At 36.5% G+C, this 18603-nt stretch overlaps 4 protein-coding genes across 5 annotated transcripts; 2 read left to right on the top strand and 2 right to left on the bottom strand.

Annotated features, from left to right (window-relative positions):
- Nucleotides 1-3262: 3262 nt before the first annotated feature.
- Nucleotides 3263-7903, bottom strand: LOC137732332 (beta-glucosidase 40-like). Its single transcript, XM_068471642.1, has 13 exons — nt 7444-7903; nt 6243-6309; nt 5738-5796; nt 5557-5632; nt 5401-5472; nt 5237-5324; nt 4883-5138; nt 4681-4796; nt 4371-4594; nt 4149-4180; nt 3948-4050; nt 3736-3844; nt 3263-3633 (listed from the first exon to the last, which is right to left on the bottom strand). Exons 1-13 carry the CDS (start codon nt 7588-7590, stop codon nt 3447-3449), a joined length of 1536 nt encoding a protein of 511 aa, XP_068327743.1. The 5' UTR covers nt 7591-7903; the 3' UTR covers nt 3263-3446.
- A 2718-nt stretch (nt 7904-10621) lies between these two features.
- LOC137731519 (uncharacterized) lies at nt 10622-13453 on the top strand. Its single transcript, XM_068470641.1, has 9 exons — nt 10622-10800; nt 10902-11119; nt 11230-11344; nt 11656-11745; nt 11872-12033; nt 12143-12262; nt 12747-12857; nt 13045-13126; nt 13213-13453. Exons 1-9 carry the CDS (start codon nt 10642-10644, stop codon nt 13269-13271), a joined length of 1116 nt encoding a protein of 371 aa, XP_068326742.1. The 5' UTR covers nt 10622-10641; the 3' UTR covers nt 13272-13453.
- Nucleotides 13454-13626: 173 nt separating this feature from the next.
- LOC137731520 (NAC transcription factor 29-like) lies at nt 13627-14727 on the bottom strand. The gene is made up of 3 exons (XM_068470642.1): nt 14415-14727; nt 14018-14319; nt 13627-13936 (listed from the first exon to the last, which is right to left on the bottom strand). The coding sequence occupies exons 1-3, from the start codon at nt 14671-14673 to the stop codon at nt 13802-13804; spliced, it is 696 nt and encodes a 231-aa protein (XP_068326743.1). The 5' UTR covers nt 14674-14727; the 3' UTR covers nt 13627-13801.
- Nucleotides 14728-16228: 1501 nt separating this feature from the next.
- Nucleotides 16229-18086, top strand: LOC137731999 (protein KTI12 homolog). 2 transcript variants are annotated; one of them, XM_068471274.1, is made up of 2 exons: nt 16229-16355; nt 16833-18086. In XM_068471274.1, the coding sequence occupies exon 2, from the start codon at nt 16921-16923 to the stop codon at nt 17827-17829; it is 909 nt and encodes a 302-aa protein (XP_068327375.1). In that variant the 5' UTR covers nt 16229-16355; nt 16833-16920; the 3' UTR covers nt 17830-18086. The 2 variants fall into 2 exon arrangements, with proteins under 2 accessions (XP_068327375.1, XP_068327376.1); XM_068471275.1 differs by having other exon boundaries at nt 16233-16355; nt 16830-18086.
- Nucleotides 18087-18603: the final 517 nt, after the last annotated feature.

Below are 18603 nucleotides of genomic sequence, written 5' to 3'. Positions count from 1 at the left end.
ATTCGTATGACGATCACACTGAAAAATCTCTCAAACGAAACAAATATCACGCAGTTAAAAGGGCATTGTAATTTATTTAATTTTTATTTAAAAAATTAGATATATTTTTTTAATAAATCATTTATGCTTTGGAGCTGCTAACAAGAGGGTTCCCACCGTTCAAAGTCAACATGCGGTTTTTCCCTTGTTTGTTTTCATGGAGGGATGTATTAGATATTTAAGCGGTATTTTTATTATAATAGAAAAAACAATATATTTTTTCGTGTTTATAGAGTGCCAGCTTGAATAGCGCATATTTGGAAATAAATTTAGTTTTTATTGTGCATTCCAAATTTTTTGTATTAAAAAATAAAAGTAAATTTTTAAGAATTGCATAACAAGATTATTGGAGCGTCAATAATAATATTACTTTGGTAATATCTTATTTATTTCGTCAAAGAATTATTTAGATGATAAAATTAACATATTTATCGATTCACTTTGTAATTTTTTTGTGATTTGAACTAAATCATACTATGTATTAGTAACTAGTAATAATAAGTAGACATAACTCGTCATTTGTGAAAACAAAATTAAAATAATCTCATTACGATTTCAAATAAAGTAAGGCACATGTAATTTTATTTACTACTACTTATAATTAGAATGTTATTTTTTACTACTACTTGTAATTTCATGCTAGTTTTGCATCATGCACACACAAAACATTACAATATTGGGGTCCAAATAAAGACTTGTAACCTTAAAACGAAGGGAATTTTAACGAAACACTTCCGGTACTGTTTATTTTTAAAGAAAATGATATTTTTACTCTAAAAAAACCCCCATGATACTATTCACTTACAACACATTTTTTTTCTTTTGATTAAACTCAAAATTTTCAAACCCTTTTCATTAATTTTTCTTAAAAAGAAACACACCCACCCTTTTGTTTTTCTTCCCCAATAGAACGTAGAGCCATTATATATTGTATAAAAGAGTATGAAAAAATTGTATATATATATATATATATATATCATGCCCAAAAAAGTCCCATAACCAAAATAAAGTGTCAATTTTCATTAAATATTAAATCCACAAAAATAAATATAAAAACAAGAAAAGGAAGTTTTTTTTTTTTGGAGTACAACGATATATTTTACATTAACGGGAATGAGGGGTTCGGTTAAGTTACACAATGAGCAACCTAATTTGGTATTGAATTCGTCATTTACGAAATTCGAACCTAAAATCTCTCACTCATAAATGAAGAGGAATATCACTAAACCGTAATACTGAGTAACAGAAACTAAAGCTTCTATATAGGATTAAATAAATAATTAGAACTTTTGGTAGGACCAAAAGAAGAAAATGATAAGAGTACGATGCAAGGCATACATAATGGAAACATATGGGATGTAATATTGTTGCAACATGGCCTCACCCTCACCCTCACCCTCACTGGTAGGTACAGATCCGAATAGGAAGGAAAATTATGCGGTGAATAATTATCTATATAAAATGTGTGCTGTTGGACCAATATTAAAAAGGGTGGTGTTATTCATGCGGTCCAGAACTTATGCAGCGTTTTGGAGACTAAGGTCAAATCATTGAAGATTTTCGATGGTTGGCTTTCATTTTTCTCTGTACAAGCATATTGAAAAATAAATAAAAAATTTCCTAACAGATGTTATAGCAAATGTGGACTTTTTCATTCGAAATAAGTATATTTGGGATAGATTACTTCACACATTCATTTTTATACTTTATATAGCGATCTAAATTTTTGATCATTCAATTGATTGAATTGAACATGCTCCAATGATAGACAATAACATAAGAGATGTAAAAAATAAATGAAATTTTAACAAAAAGCTCACAGTACTGTTCACTTTAACGAAAAATCATATTTTTACTCTTAAAAATCAATCCTGATTCTATTCACTTACAACATCTTTTTGTCATTTTCGTTAAAATTCAAATATTTTAAATCATTTTCATTAGCTTTCATAAAAATAAAAAATTGTGTGAGCAACACTGCTTTATTATCAAATATTTATTTCACAAAAATATAAACTATCAAATATTTATATCAGACGAGAATAACACACCGAATTGTGAGCGTCACAAATAAAGAGGAGGAATTGTTGTGTAAAATAACAGGGTCCACTCCTTTTGGTGTTGGTTTGGCCATATGACTGTGATTCCAAACAATCTGTGTTTTTTGTTTTGTTTGTTGAGATTTTGGAGTAATTACTACGACAACAAGTCATCGATTTATTTATTTTTTAAATTGAATTAGGCAACTAATCATTTTCTTCAGGCCTAACAATACCATCGCAGGCAAAACGCGTCAAGGACGTTTATACGGCCCAATTGTCAATATCGATGTTTACCAATGCGGTATTCAAACTCGAGTGCTAGAAGATGAACATATTACTTGTTCAATTGCTTAATTCATAATTTTTGTAGTAGTGTTTTGTGATGCAAGACAGCGTTATTTTTTTTATTAGTAAATTACAATTTAACATGCACATGAATGAAATATTAAATTGTGATTAATTGGATGAATGACAATAGTCCTAGTTTTTATTTTTTAAACGGAGAAAGATGAGGCAATATTAGCTCTCCGACAAAGTAATGAGGGTATTGTACCCTAAATTTTTTGATCGTCTTTCCTCCACCAAATTCATTAATAATAATAAAAGTAAACGAAAAAAATACCATAGTCATAGTCAATTCACCTTAGTTAGGATTGAATCATGTATTGCCGCCCTTGTTCATGGTTAGGCCAATTGGCATATTCAAGAGCTTAGATTTTGGCTCCGAGATCCTTATCATGGAGGAGGATGTGAGTTCCATGAACAAGTAGTGAACTAATTAAACTTCTTCCTGGTCAACATAAAGAGAATGGGAAACATAGTTGATCCATGTCTAAACTTCGGTACGATTGCTTGATTATGACAACTCTCATATTGAGTGGATCTAACATAAAGTTGGGTAGGATTAAAATACATGTAATTTTATGTATTTTTTAAAGATGTCTTACGAATGACGTGGTCAGAGACTCTGAAAAGTTTTTCTTCGTCTTAGGACCTAAGGTACTAGACTACTGGTAATTGGGGTCAAATGTTTGAGAGCAAACAGTTTTTTATAGCTTGAACATTATAGCGGATCTATTCAACCACTCAATTATCTAGCTGCTGATCTTTGCTGCATCAAAACTATTCCCAAATCCCAAGTGCTGAATTTTGTATGCAGATCAGTGCCATCTGTTTCGCAACGTAAATCGTCTGCTCTAATCAAACCTTTGATTTTTCTAAGTGTTAACAATATTGGTTGCAAACATAAACCAAAAGCTTGTGATTTCAAATCATGTTTCTCTTTTGATAGAATCATAATGTTATTAACTGCAGCAACCCTCGTGTACTTGATGAGTTCGGGTGCAAGTGCAGAAATTCAGATGATCATAGCCTTGTTTGAGTAGAATTCAAGAAATTCGTGAACCATTGAACGGAGTCCTTCGGGTATCTCTTGAGCTTGTCCTTATAATCCACAAAGTAGAGACCAAATCGAGAAGTGAATCCAGCCGTCCATTCCCAATTATCCAGTAGAGACCAAGCAAAATAGCCCTTCACATTGCAGCCGTCTTGCCTGCATTCAACGAAAACAGAACGATATCAGCTTTTACACCACACAAGATGGACAAGAAAAAGTAGATTCATAGCTAGTGGATTAGTTAAAGGTGGTTGATACTTGATCGAAGCTAGCAAATTTGCAAGATAGTCATGGTGGTATTTAATCCTTTTTGTATCCTTTAAAGCGTCCTTGAGGGAAATGAACAGGCTATTCGGGTCATCCATGCCTGCGAAAAAAATGAAACCAAGAAGATTAGCTCTTGAAATGTCCCATGAACACGAAGAACTTTTCGATTTCCGATCCCTTCTATTTTGTACTCGGAAAATTACCATTTTCGGTGATAATCACTGGAGGATTGCCGTACTTTTGCTTAATGTAGTTCATTAATTTTCTCATCCCCTCTGGGACTATGTATAACCATATAGAATTCGCCTGCAGTTTCACGCGAGCATTCATGTCGGATCAAGTAAAAAAAATCGAACAATAATAACAGTGCAGTAACTTATGAAATCTTGACTATAACAACATACCCTATCTCCAATAGGTTTCCCGTTTTTGAATGCTGAAAACAAGGAAAGACGAAAAGATAGTTTCAGCTAACAACAAAAGTTGAATGATAACAAGTTACAGAACTCTAACAAGTTGGTCTTCGACTTCCTTATATCTGAATTGGTGATTCCGACAACATATGAAATAACTGGAACATAGAACGGTTAAGTGGAATATGTAGCGCGTTCAATGTGAGTACTTACGAAGGGTAATGGCACCAGAGTCTGAAAGGCTGCCGTTAAGTAGACCTCCGATTAAATCCCTGGTATCGTTTTTACCATAGAAGGTAGTGTAGTGATTAATGCCCACAAAATCCAAGGACCCTTTAATTAGAGTAGACTCGGATTTGGAAAAGGTTGGCAGCCGGCTCCCAACCCTACTTCTCATAGAGCTTGGATAATCCCCAAAAATAAATGGATCGAGAAACCTGCAGTCCCAACATAGTGATCACACAAATTATGAGGCCGTTGTTAGTGAAATATAGCTAAGTAATAAAATCAAACTTGTGGTTACCAGCCAAGCTGAAATTCTTGGGCTACGCTAGTTGCAATGACGTCTTCTGTTGAGTTTGTTTCTGGTTCGTACCAGATAACATCAAATGATGCCCCAACCGATCCCTGCTGTTTTGACTGCAAAGACACCAAGTAGCATCATCAATCAACTTCTGTTGTTAATAGGTGTGCGCATGAATATTTCTTCGTTCCAGCATTCTTACCTTATACTTTCTCTTGTAAATATCAGCCACAGTTCCATGAGACAGGATGACATTGTGAGCAACTATGTAAGGCTCAGTTGCAGAGTTTCCGGACCTGCATAAGAGTGGACGCAGGATAGAGCACCTTCCAGGTGCCTGGAGGCCCGAAGCATATCCATGTACAGAAAATGTATGTGGCTCGTTGAATGTGATCCAGTGTTTCACCCTGTCACCAAAATTTTGAAAGCATGTGTCCGCGTACGTTGCAAAGTCCTTTCTGCAATAGACAAAGGTCATATGAATCACTTGAATCGAAAAGTCATCGTTAATCAAACTTACGAAAATTAGAGGCACAAAATTGTCTGCGTTGATTACATGATTTGAGGGTTGAGCCACCCGTTGTATCTGTCTTCCAAGGCTTGAGGGAGGTCCCAGTGATAGAGGGTCACATATGGTTCAATTCCTGCACACATACAGAGCTTAATGCAAAGTCGGAAGTACGTATAAAGTTCTTAGAACAATGAAAATGTAAGAGGCACCTTTGGCTAGTAATGCATCGATGAGACGATTGTAATAATCAACACCCGCCTGATTAATTTGCCCGGTTCCATCTGATATACGAAAAGCTCACAGTTAAAATTTGTTGAACTAATCTTGTATGTGAAATAAACACTGATAGAACTGATAGAGATTACCGGGAAAAATCCGAGTCCAGGATATCGAAAATCTGTAAGCATCCAGTCCCATGTCCTTCATAAGTTGCACATCTTCCTGCTTGCAAATGAATTAACATGTTGCTAATCAGGCATAATTAAAGAAAAATAGTTCTATTAACAAGCGAGAAAAAGCAAACGATAGTTTGAGTACTAGACTTGCCTTATAACGGTGATACTGATCCAAAGCAACATCTGCATTGCTGAAATCAGCTATCTTACCTGGAACACAAGGCAAATGATCCGTACGCATTAAGCGTTGTATGTTTATGAATTGTTCTCTAAAACATGGACGATTTGGGTGTTATCGAAGATGTCTCTATGTGATCGTTACACTTTTCATTTAACAATCACGTGATGAGTGAGACACTCACATAGCGTGAAATCGGTAATATGATAGAATCTCTTGTATGTTTCTTAATTGTTCCCTAAAACATGGATGACTTGGGTGTTGTCGGATATATGTCTCTTTGTGATCATCTCACTTTTCACTTAACGATCACGTGATGAGTGAGACACTCACATAGCATAAGCCAGTAATATGATATAATTTCTCCACATAGAGACCTACTCTAGAGTTGGTAAATGTTTCAAATTATGGCCACAATAATATAAATGAAAAAAAAAAAAAAAAAAAAAAAGATCAACCACAAATAACAAATTATTACCAAAAGTATGTGAAAAGGTGTCCCAGATCGAAGGCCCTCTTCCATCCTCTTTAACCGCACCTTCGTACTGACAAATATCAGAAGAAAAAAATGTAAATAATTTTGTTTTTATACCCATAGTCCTCAAATAATTTGTGCGACATATCCAAAAAATAAAAATAATATTAATAACCTTAAATAATTAAAAAACAAAAACAATATTTGGTTGATGAAAAGAATTATTAATCTTGTTTTTAAAAAAATTACAAATTCAAGGATATTCAATCAAGATTTTAAATGAATCTATGGAAGTTCATAGGTATTCAACTAAAATTTAGGTCATAAAACTCCATAGAAATTTTGATGTATTTAATCAGGATTTTAAAGTAGTCCATAAAATTTCATGTGTGTTTATTTAGGAATTAATTTTAAAGTATTTTTAAAAATTAACAATTTTGATGGATTTAGAATGATTTTATAGTGTATATTAGTCATTAGAAAATTAGTTGTTTGACCGAATTCACATGAGTCTATGAAACTCCACCAAACTTCACAAATTTATAACTCTTTTAAAAAACTTTAAAAATCTCAATTAAATATACTCCTCTTAATCTTTTCGTGGTCCCTATATATATATATATGAAAAAATAAAATAAATATCAAAGGCCGGTTTGAAAATGTTTCAAAGGGAGTGGTCCATTTTTTAGGTTAAAAACAGGAACAGCCCGGAAACATGAAGGGGTATTTCGGTAATTGACACTCCTCAAGTGGGTTTGCCGAGCAAAAGAATTTAAAACCCGGAAAAGCCCCTATGTTCCCAGTTACTTTGTATCTTCACGAGATTACTGTGAATCTGCAGATGCAAGGGCCTTGCAAATTGCACCTTGCAATTTTGTTTTAAACAAGCGATATTACGAGGACGAATCAAACTCGAGATCTCGAGTGCTCGGACGTTGGTTTGAATGTTTTTAATCAAATAAACTACATGCACTCGCACGTAACTTACAATTACTAGTTAGGTTTTAAGAGGAACAGAACGAGAAAAACGTCAAACTCAAAGCATATCATGCAAATGCAAAGCCCAGAAATTAATCACGGATTACTGGGAACCCCAAACACTAAAAAAACAGAAAATTATAATCAAGAGAAATAATGATTGATTCGTTACCTTTTACCACCAAGTTAACAAAAGGGTAAAAGAGTCATTTAAAAAAATACGAACCTGGAAAGCAGAAGAGGCAGTCCCGAAAACGAAATATTTGGGAAAGCTACCCCTGTTGATATCTGAAGCTGACAAACATGTTGGAAACCCAACAGCCAATAGAAATGCTGTAACCACCAAAGCAACGCCTCCTCTTGCCGACCCCATCACTTCACAATGACGGCGACGCGGCGGCGGCGGCGATATTGAGAAAGAGATTAGCTAGCTTCTAACCCCTGCTTAATTTGAGAGAGAGAGAAACGAAAAAAATACAGGGCGAGGAATTTGCGGAAATGGGTGAGGGAGAGAGGTGGGGCTGGGAATAAGGTAACAGTATTTATAGTGGTTGAGTGAGTAGGTTATTTGTAGTGAGAGACAGACAATGTGAAAATGGGTGGTTGAGTTCGACAAGGCAGTAAAAAGGTTGTGCAGTGGTGGTGCCACCACCAAAAGTGGCGGCGCCCTCCAGAAGAGAGAGAGAGAGAGAGAGGGGGGTGGGGGGGGGGGGGGAGAGAGGTGTTATTGGGTAGTGGGGGAATGAAAAACCAAAGTCCTGAGTTCACACGTTTTCATACCAGAATGAGAAACATGGTGGCATGGTGCATATATATATATATATATATATGATATGATCATATATGTATTTGTGTATGGATTAATTGGATTCAGATTTCAGATTGCGAATAAATTAATTTTTAAACTGTAATATCCTCCTTTTTTTGCATTGCCCTTGCTTTTATCAATCATGCTGAGATGAATCGGATTGCTTTCCAGCCTCTCTTTTGTTTTGGAAGTATATATCCTGTGCTGTATAGTCACGCTTGACATTGCCAACTTTGGTTCTAGGAAATGTATGTTAATATATTTTCAATATTATAATGGATTGGTTACTGACGTTCCGAATTAGACATTATTATTAAGAAACGGTTGGCAGATTAAATTTTTAGATCATTTTTTCATAGAGCATATGATGTGACGGTTGATATACACGCATATACTAGGATTATTCATACTTTACTCAGTTCATCACCTTGTGTTTTCACAACGACAATGTGATAAGTGATGTGTATATATCATGTCAGTTAATGATATTCGAATATAGCAAAATACAAGATGTGATATGTCTGCACTATTAGGATACAAATGAAATAATAGCTTAACTAATCAGATTGGGTTAAACAAATGAAATAATAGCTTAACTAATCAGATTGGGTTAAGTATGGTATACAAGCAACAATCAACTTTTAGTTACTGTCATCTGATTCCGTACCAAAATATGGATGGTGGTATGTCCTTGATTCTTGGTCAGAAATGGTAAGTCCATTTTAACCGAATAATCAAACAAAATTGAAATACATTGTTGCGTGAGAATCGATAAAAATTTCAAAACGGACTTGCCTTTTTGTGATGCCATTTCGTCCCGTTGGCTACTATTCATGGCAGGCTCTTGAATTTTGATACGATTTCGTGATTTATAGAGAGATTTTTTAGTATGTCAATAATTCAATTATATAAATACAGTTCGGTACATTAAGTATATTATCTTTTTAGTCTTAATAATATTCACCATCTAGCTATACAGATGCCAGCTTGACATGCATATTTGATTCCGCATATCAGATTGTACAATAGATTGGTTAGGAGTATATTTTTGCTCCCTAACCTAAAGTGATATTGATGCTCACTTCCATGTTAATTACCGTTATATTAGTTTAAATTTCAAAATTTATGTAATGTATAGATTGAATCAAATTCATACAACGGTAATCAATGAGATGATGACAATTAAACAAGTATTCAACACCAATTATCGAGTGGTGGCATATTAATTAGTAGCTATCAAGTAATTTTTTCTTAATTAGGAATTTTACTGATGGTCAAGAATGTTTGTCACCTTTGATTAGCAAAGGCAATTCGAACTTTGAAGCAATGCAATCTGTTTTAACCATACGAGCATGTCAATTAATTTAAGGCAATTTTACTTCGCGAAAGCAATTAACTTAAAATAGTAGTTTAATTTGCCTTCAAACTACAGGTTTATACAATTTTATAATATAAACCTCATCGTCTCCTACTCTGTATTTGTTTTCCGTACAAGCATGGTCTTCTTCTATACAAGCATCGTCCTCGTCATCATTCTCCGCACATCAAGTAGTTATCCCAAATGGAAATGCATCATCTTCGTATCTTTTTTTTTTTAATCCACCACATTAAGGAATCTGTGTTATTGAAATTTGATCCAATGGTTACAAGCATGTGACCACTTTAAAAGTTATAATAACTTCAGCCGTTGGATTAAATTTCAATGATATAGATTCCCTGATTTGATAAATTAGGAGGAAGGGATCTGGAGAAGATCTCTTTCCATCCCAAATAAAGACCATGCAGAATATAAAATATAATATTACATCATTTTCGCTGACGTGGGCATTATCGTATCAACTAGACGTGCCCCTCCCAAGCTGACTTCGAATATTCCTCCTTCATAAATTGTTGTAAAGAATAATTTCTTTGAAAAGAGTCATAAATCATAAAGTTTATTCAACATATGATGGTATAGTGAAACTGTGTGTTTTTCTTTAATAACGATATTGGAGAATATTTGGACTAAACCGCACATTACGTCATTTGTTATCGAACTTACCAACTAGATATGTCGAATTTGGATTTGGATCGTCTCCGGATCCTCTTCTTGTGGATCCCGGAGATCAAGGCACAATGACCGTTCATCAAAGATCGTGCGGTTATAATTAAATGCTTTTTACGCAAAACGAGATTGCTTTACTTTTAAAAAATATAAAAAACATTTAATTGTGGCCACACGATCTTTGATGAACGGTCCTTGTGCCTTGATCCCTGGAATCCCTAAGGAAGGGATCCGGAGAAGATCCAAATCCGTTGAATTTGATACATCGCACTTATAAATATGAAAGAATATCATTATACTGTAACTTTAATGACTTTTTTATTCATAAATTTTTTAAACTTGAGAGCTGCATTTGCACCTATTTTTCATGTTTTTAATTTTTGGTTAAGAGGTGGGCTGAAGCCCAACAAACAAAACCCATAGAAGATGGGAAAGCAGAATGTCTACTCCTGAAGGCCCAAACGAAGCCCACGACCCAGATATTGGCCCAGTGGGTCAGCATAATTCAAGTTCAAACTGAGGTGGGATTACAAAACCCTAAAAACCTGTGAATTTCCCGGGATTGGAAAAAAATGGAAGACGATGAAGAAGCTCCACCTCTCGCCGTTGAAATCGACCAACCGACGGAACCCTACTCTCGGCAGCAGCCCAATTCATCTATTCGCATAGACGACGACGTTTCGGTCGGTGTCACCGTCATCACCGGCTATCTTGGCGCCGGAAAATCCACTGTAAGCTCACGTCTTTTTTGTTTTGCTATATTTTTTCCAGTTTTTGGAAAAGATAAGAGCTTTGAGTATGTTTTCTTGGTTTGCGAATTCGGATTGCTCAGCTGGTTAATCATATATTGAATTCCCAACACGGGAAGAGAATTGCTGTGATATTAAACGAGTTTGGTGAGGAAATTGGCGTGGAGAGAGCGATGATTAACGAAGGAGATGGCGGTGCGCTTGTCGAAGAGTGGGTGGAGTTAGCAAATGGGTGTATTTGTTGCACTGTTAAGCACAGTTTGGTGCAGGCATTGGAGCAACTTGTTCAGAGAAAAGAAAGGTTTTTGAAAACTGTATTGAAATTTGTTTGCTTTTGTTGAAATTGTTTTCTTTTTTATTGTGATTTTGATGGAATTTGGGATGTGGGTTTTCGGTTTGATTTGGTTGTAGACTTGATCATATATTGCTGGAGACTACTGGGTTAGCAAACCCAGCTCCGCTTGCTTCGGTTCTGTGGTTGGATGATAATCTAGAATCGTCTGTCAAACTTGATTCAATTATCACTGTAAGTTGGGATTCGTTTATCTAGTTTGTTTCCGAAATTTGTGTTAGTTTTGATATTGGATGGATTATGTGCCAGTGATGTATTAAAGTTTTACCAAATTGATTATGGCCATTTGAATTTCGGAACTTGCTTTGGTAAATGCTTACTGCTTAGTTAGCTGCACGACATGGTAGTAAATGTTATTTCTGTCGGTTCTGTCTTATGTATTTTAAATACGAACTGAGCTTGTTCTGTCCTTTTTTCTAGAGAAGTTATGCAATTTTTATTTTGTAAGTTAGTAGTAAAGGTTTATTCCTCAATATCTTTAACAGGTTGTAGATGCCAAGAACCTCCGTTTTCAGCTCAGTGAAAATCGAAGTTCATCTTCATTTCCTGAAGCATATCTTCAGATTGCGTTTGCGGTATGGTCTCTTTATGACTTACCTTATTTGTTCTTCATGACTTACTTTTATCTGTTGTCTATCTCTGTGTGTGTGTGTGTGTGTGTGTTGCACTTCTAGTCTTATGAGTTTGGTTGTTTGTTGTAGGATGTTATAATTCTTAACAAGGTTGATTTGGTTTCTCCAGAGGATTCTGAGGAACTGGAGAAGGAAATACGTAGTATTAACTCACTTGCTAGTATCATTCGTTCTGTTCGTGGTCAAGTTGACTTGTCCAATATATTGGACTGTCGGGCCTATGATGCCACGGTGAGTCATGCATATCTCCATTTTTTTTGTTGTATTTGTAGTTCATACCGGTCTTTTAATAATATTCAGATTTTACTCTGAAAAATTATATTAACATTTTCCTTCTCAGCATGCTACCCATTTAGAATCATTATTGGAAGAAAGTCGTACTCTGTCTACAAGCGATCTTCATGATATTGGTGTGCGAACTTTATGCATTTCCGAGCTACGGCAGGTTGATCTTGAAAAGGTATTCTTGTGAAATAGTTATGACATGATTTCATTGAGTTGTTTGAAATCAATTACCATTCACTATTTGGTGCTGTGTTAACAACTTTGCAGAAAGGTTGGCATTCATCACATTACATTTTTGTAATTTTGATTATTCATATGTGAACTATGACTATATAATAGCCAGAGAAAATCAACTGTAATGTCTTATTTACGATTTCCACTGCCAACATCAATTGTTTATGAACTAAGAGTATATGGTAGCCAGAGAAAATCAACAGTAATGACTTATTTACGATTTCTGTGGCTAACATCAATTGTTTATGAACTAAGACTATATAGCAGCCAGAGAAAATCAATAGTTAAAGACTTATTTACGGTTTCTGCGGCTAAAACTGTTGTCTCAGAGATAGTGGATGCTTATTTCCCATTGCTGCAATTTTTCGAAAATCAACAGTAATCATATCTATCTGTCATTAATGTCTGACGGTCTTGTTCAAAAGGTTCGTTTGTGGATTGAGGAGATTCTTTGGGAGAAGAAAGATGGCATGGATGTATACCGCTGCAAAGGGGTTTTGAGCATTCATAATTCAAATCAATTACATACTTTGCAGGTACTGTTCAATATCAAATTATGCGACTGCTTCTCTTGAAAAGTTTAGTCTTATGCTGCAATTACTTGCTTTGCGGGTTGATCCTGTACTTATGTGGTAAATTGTTTTCGTATTGTCTTCGGCAGATATTATGTGCTATCACTGAGTCTTGTTATTCACACACCTCTTTTTTCATCGATAATGGTAGGGAGTGAAGGAGATATATGAGATTGTGCCAACTCGTGATTGGAAAACGGAAGAAACTCAGACGAACAAGATAGTGTTCATAGGTGAAGCCTCTACTCATGTCGTGTTTTCTCAAACAGTTCCATTTACTTTATTGATCTGTTTGTTCGTTTCTTTGTTTCACCTACAGGTCATAATCTAAATGAGAATGTTCTCGCCGAGTCTTTTAGGTCGTGCGTAGTTTGTTGATTTTGAACACTCTCAATTACATACGGATTCATTATGCTACGTTGAACTCTCAATGTTGTTTCGGTTGAATACATTAAATTAGAGTTGTAGACTCTCGATGTGTTATAACATGATGAGTGCAGATCGGTCACAATACTAGTTGATTTTCAATTCTTGCAATTATATGAATTCATTTGAACTAGAATTCTAAACTCTCTTGACGTGTTATAACACGATAAGTGCAGTTCTTGCAATTATACGAATTCATTTAAACTAGAATTCTGAACTCTCTCGACGTGTTATAACATGATGAGTGTGGATTGGTAATGCCACGTGAGTTGTGACACTAAAAAACTTCTCGATAACTAATTTGCCAAAAAACAAATCCCATATCAATTGAATTACTTTCCTACCATTTCCTAGGTAAAAATCGCTTGTGCCAAATCAAATACTGGGCCAAAAATATTGGATACTTAATGTTCTGCTGTAAACATCAAAACGAAGGAGCTGCATTTGCTATTTCAATGAAGCACTAGACTGCTTCTGCCCCATCACTTTGGTACTCCATCTTCAACGGTGCCGGCAGATGATTTTTGCAGTAGTTCGAGCAATCCCTGTCCATACTCGATTGCTGGTTGATTCGAAACCTCCTTGTTTATAATTTGGCATACCACGTACTTCTCGATCTGAAACAAAGAGAACAATAACTTCACAACCTAAAACAAAAGCATATTACAAGAACTTTTGTACATAGTTTACAGCCGTACCTTATTCTTAATGCTTTCATTCAGCACATGAGCAGGTACTACACGAGGATTGAGCCTGTATTCGTTCATGACAAAGGGAGTTTTGGTCCCGTTTGGCGCCTGCCCCTTGTAGAACTTCATGACGGTTTCAAACCCTACGATTACATTGCTGTCCTCGAACAAAACCTCCTCTTCGTCATCGATCACCTTCCAGTAACCACCATTTGTAGCCGTCTTAATTATCTTGCCTTCACAAGCGTCAAAGGGTTCTCTATTGGCGAAGTAATAGGCAGCATTGAAATCGGCAGTATGTCTGAAGTCACCTGCGAGTCACAGAACAATAAAGCAATCAAATTTGAACCTAAAACATGGACTGAACTCACTAGCTGCATAAAACACCAATCAAATTGAAACTCACCATTCGGCAGCTGATTCGGGTCACACTCGTACACATCAACCTCTTTTATAAGATCGTAGGTAGGCATTGCACGGTCCATAATCTTGTTAAACAGGTAGTACACAAGAATCTCATCTCCGGTGGGATCAAATCGATACCCTAACGGTAACCTGATCTCCGCATCTTTCTTGCCCTCTTGGACCGTCGAACACTTCAACAGATCAAACCCCTCGTTTTCGTCAGCAGATTGGGAAGCTGAGGATGCCATGGAGGAAGACATGGACAATGATGCGGTTGATGTTTTCTGTCACGGTTTGAGATTTGAGCTCTCGAGTTGTGGGATAAACCTTTGTTTTTGCGAACCTATACACGTATATATAGGGAAGATAAAGTAATCAAAACAGGAATACGTATTGAATTCTAGCACGTGCAACCCTAATACATGTAGAACTCGGAGCTTTTACTGTTCTTACAGATACGAATCACCTATCCCAATTTTTTCTGGATCTTATTACCCTATTTATAGATTTTGGTTTGAATTATCCTATTTTCGTCACAAACTAAGAAAAGTTAGCTAAGCCAAAAAGGTCACAAGACTCGATTCATGATGCAAAGCCACAAACATAATAATCATAATAATCAAAACCGTATAGAATAGGAGAAATTTTTGAGTGCGGACGGACATGAAATCCCGGGTGGGAATCATACAAAATACTCAAATCTAGTGATTTGGTCCCACCCACCCTCTAGTCTCTGGTCTCACATTTTTATGTCTGGTGTCCAGTGTCCTATATAGAATAGAAGAATCTTTCCTGAAACGATTAAAGCGAGACGAAGGTGAGGTCGGGTGAGACATACTCTAACTCAATACGTGTATTTTGATCCTACCTTCCCTCCGGTCCCACTCCCCTCATGTGTGGTAGTGGTGCCCTTATAAGGAAATGGGATTCACTCTAGATCTTGAGTATGGAGTTTCGATAAATCTAAACCGTTCAAGAGAAAAAAAGATTCGGGCTGTTCAAGTTTTTGGATCTTTGTGAAGTGGACTAAAGAAACCATAAAATTGAAAATAAGTAATCCGGATCTCCCCTTGTGCGAACTCCGAACACGGACGGACACAGAGATATGGAACGAATCTCAATCCCCCATAAGGCCATTGCGACACAAGAATCTCTCCTTCACACTGCATAGGTAAGTTTTCTAACACAAATGGGAGAATTGTGAGGCCGGATGAGACCAAGACAAACACTTAAACCAAAGATTTACACAAGATTTACCATGACTCAAGTTCGAATCCCGTACCGTAATTTAAACTATCGCATTTGTGAAAAAACCATCCTCCATAACAGAACCAAAATCAAAGCTCCAAGGTTGACAGGGAAAGAGAGTGCGAATATTAAATTTAAAAAGAATTGCATAAGCAAACGGAGACGAAAAACTCACCGGGATTTCGTACCAGTCGGAGCCGAAAACCTGAGACGGAGGGAGGAGGAGAAATGCGATTGCGATTGGCGTGTGTAGGGTTCTTATAGCGGTAGAAGTTTGAAAGAAGACGACGGCATTTATTTGCATTCATAACGTCTTTCACGGGATACGTGCGATGAAATCAACTGTTACGATGACCTGTCCCATCGGCCCACGTGAGTCTTGGTGTCCAAGTAACGGGGACTCGCAGCGAATCAAAAAATAAACCGCCGCCGAATCCCGTTCCCAAATATTTCAGCTGTTCGGGCCGGGTCGGGTCTGAGTTGGCGAAATTACTAAATTAGGGCACAATCCGAATAGTTTGTTTAAAATGTTTAGTATCCCCCAGCGACGTCGTTTTGCCTTTTTCCCCGAAACCCTCCTTCCTCTTCTTTGCTATAGGCTGTAGCAGAGCGGCTTTACTCTTTGTGTTCTGTATGAGTTTTGATTCCTCCTCCCGGTTCCAGCTGAAATCGTCTTCTTCTTCTCGTCGAACAGGTACTTCTCAAGCTCCGTACTTCTCGTTTTCTTCGTTAATTAATCTCTTAATCTCGTTTTAATCATATTAATTTTGTCGATTCTTTAGATTCTGGTGTTGTTACTCGTATCAATTTCCGTATAGAGTTCTTGTATGTTCGTTGTAATCATTAATTAATTAAGGTTCTCGGTCTGCATGGTGGGAGGCTTTGTTTGAATACCGGTTGAGAATTTGAAAATTTTCGTAGTTTTGGTTTTGAATTCATGTCATTTTCTGAATTGGTGTTCGTTACCAGCTCCGAGAGTGCCGAATGAATCGTAATTTCACTACAACGGAAATATTGTAACGAAAATTTCCTCACATCTGAATTTAATCTGATATCTTTTCAGACATGGTTTATATCTTTGTTTGTTGGAATGGGATTATAGAACGATCGTAATTGCGATTAACGAAGTATTTCTTTCTTCCTAATTGCTAACACTGTGTATGTGAAGTAGCTGCTATTGGAATTTGAAGAGTTGCTTTTGGATTTCGAGAAGTTGGGATTTATTTTGTGTCATTAGACGAAAGTGTATTCTTCTGCAAATGGCATTGGTTGTGATTTGTGGACAACCATGCAGTGGAAAGTCGAAGGCTGCGCTCTGCCTGGCCGAGGCTCTCAAGGAGTCGGGATCGAACCAAATAGTTAGGGTTATTGATGAGACTTCCTTTCATCTTGACCGTAATGAAAGCTATGCCAATATGCCTGCAGAGAAGAATTTAAGAGGAGTGCTAAGATCTGAAGTTGATCGATCAGTGTCAAAAGACAGTGTTATAATTGTGGATTCTTTGAATAGCATCAAGGGTTACAGGTACGAGTTGTGGTGTTTGGCTCGTGCAGCAGGAATCAGATACTGTGTTTTATTCTGCGATGCTGATGAAACACATTGTAGAAAATGGAATGAAGAGCGCAGGGAGAAGGGGGAAGCTGCTTATAGTGATAAGATATTTGAAGATTTGGTGAGAAGGTTTGAGACACCAGAGAGAAGAAATCGGTGGGATTCCCCGATGTTTGAGTTGTGGCCGCATAAAGAGGGAATAGAAAAAAATTCTGCTGCCATTCTAGATGCTATTTCGTATTTGACAAAGAAGGCAGACTCGAAGTCACGGGATGTTAAAACTTTGCAGCCAACTATAGCAACACAGAACACACGTTTTTCCGAGGCAAATTCTCTTTATGAATTGGACAGAGCAACGCAGGAGGTGATCAGTGCTATAGTGGAAGCACAATCGCAAGCACTTGGAGGGCCTCTAAATGGAGTTTCTGTTGCTCAGGGGTTGCCACCTATCAATATTTCAAGATCGGTTGGGCTTCCAGAGCTTCGTAGGTTGAGGCGAACTTTCATAAAATTGACAGGGCAAACGAGTTTAAGTGGGCGACCTCCACCTTCTGATGCAGACAGTGCCAAGAGGATGTTTGTTGATTACTTGAACAGGGAACTGGAAACTGCTTGAAGGAGGAAAGCAAGGATGATATCAAAGTTTTCGGGAGGTTTCCTTCAGTTAACTTTGTTCCACCAGTCTAGTTTGCACCAGCTTCCTGCTAGCAAACATCGACGAATCATTCCTGCTTCAACCGACGGTAACTGGTACTGTGTTTGCCTAGACTTATACCAATGTCACTTATTCACCACACTGAACTACAAATCCAACAATGTACTATTCAGAAGCTGTTCTTTTTCGTACTTGCAATTGCATTCTTAGCATTCTCACGTTGTGTTTCGTAGTTAATAACTTGATGGAAATGGCATGGCTCCGAAATCTGAGATGGATTCTTAGTCTGCCTCGAATTCGAGTATATCGATTTTGTTTATTAGTAGTTGCTGATAAGATCTTTGAAGAAGATTAAGGATTGAAATTGTCTGAAAGTCTGGATTAAATTGTTTATTTAGTTGTCTTTTTTCAAGTGCATTATTGTACAGACAGAGAATAAGCCTGAGAGCCACATGTTTAGAGGTTATGGAATTAAAAGCTGTCAATTTCTCCTTTGAGCAAACAAAAATTTCACAGCTAATATTCTTCCACCACCACTCTGGATCTGCAGAGTTGGCAAACAAAAATTTCTTATTGACTCCATTTTGATCAAGTGCCCTTGGCGATTGAAGGTTATGAGCTCGTTGGGAGGTGATTTCAAAATGACTAAAAAGTTTTAGTGAATATTGATTTAAAAAACATTTTCATTAAAAACGTTTTTAGTAGTTTTAAAAGCATTTGCAAATGAGTTTTATT

The sequence above is a fragment of the Pyrus communis genome, chromosome 4 (genome assembly GCF_963583255.1).
Source record: "Pyrus communis chromosome 4, drPyrComm1.1, whole genome shotgun sequence".
Classification (NCBI taxonomy): Eukaryota; Viridiplantae; Streptophyta; class Magnoliopsida; order Rosales; family Rosaceae; genus Pyrus; species Pyrus communis.
Note: the sequence above shows the minus strand (reverse complement) of the source record. Positions and strands in the feature narration are given on the sequence as shown.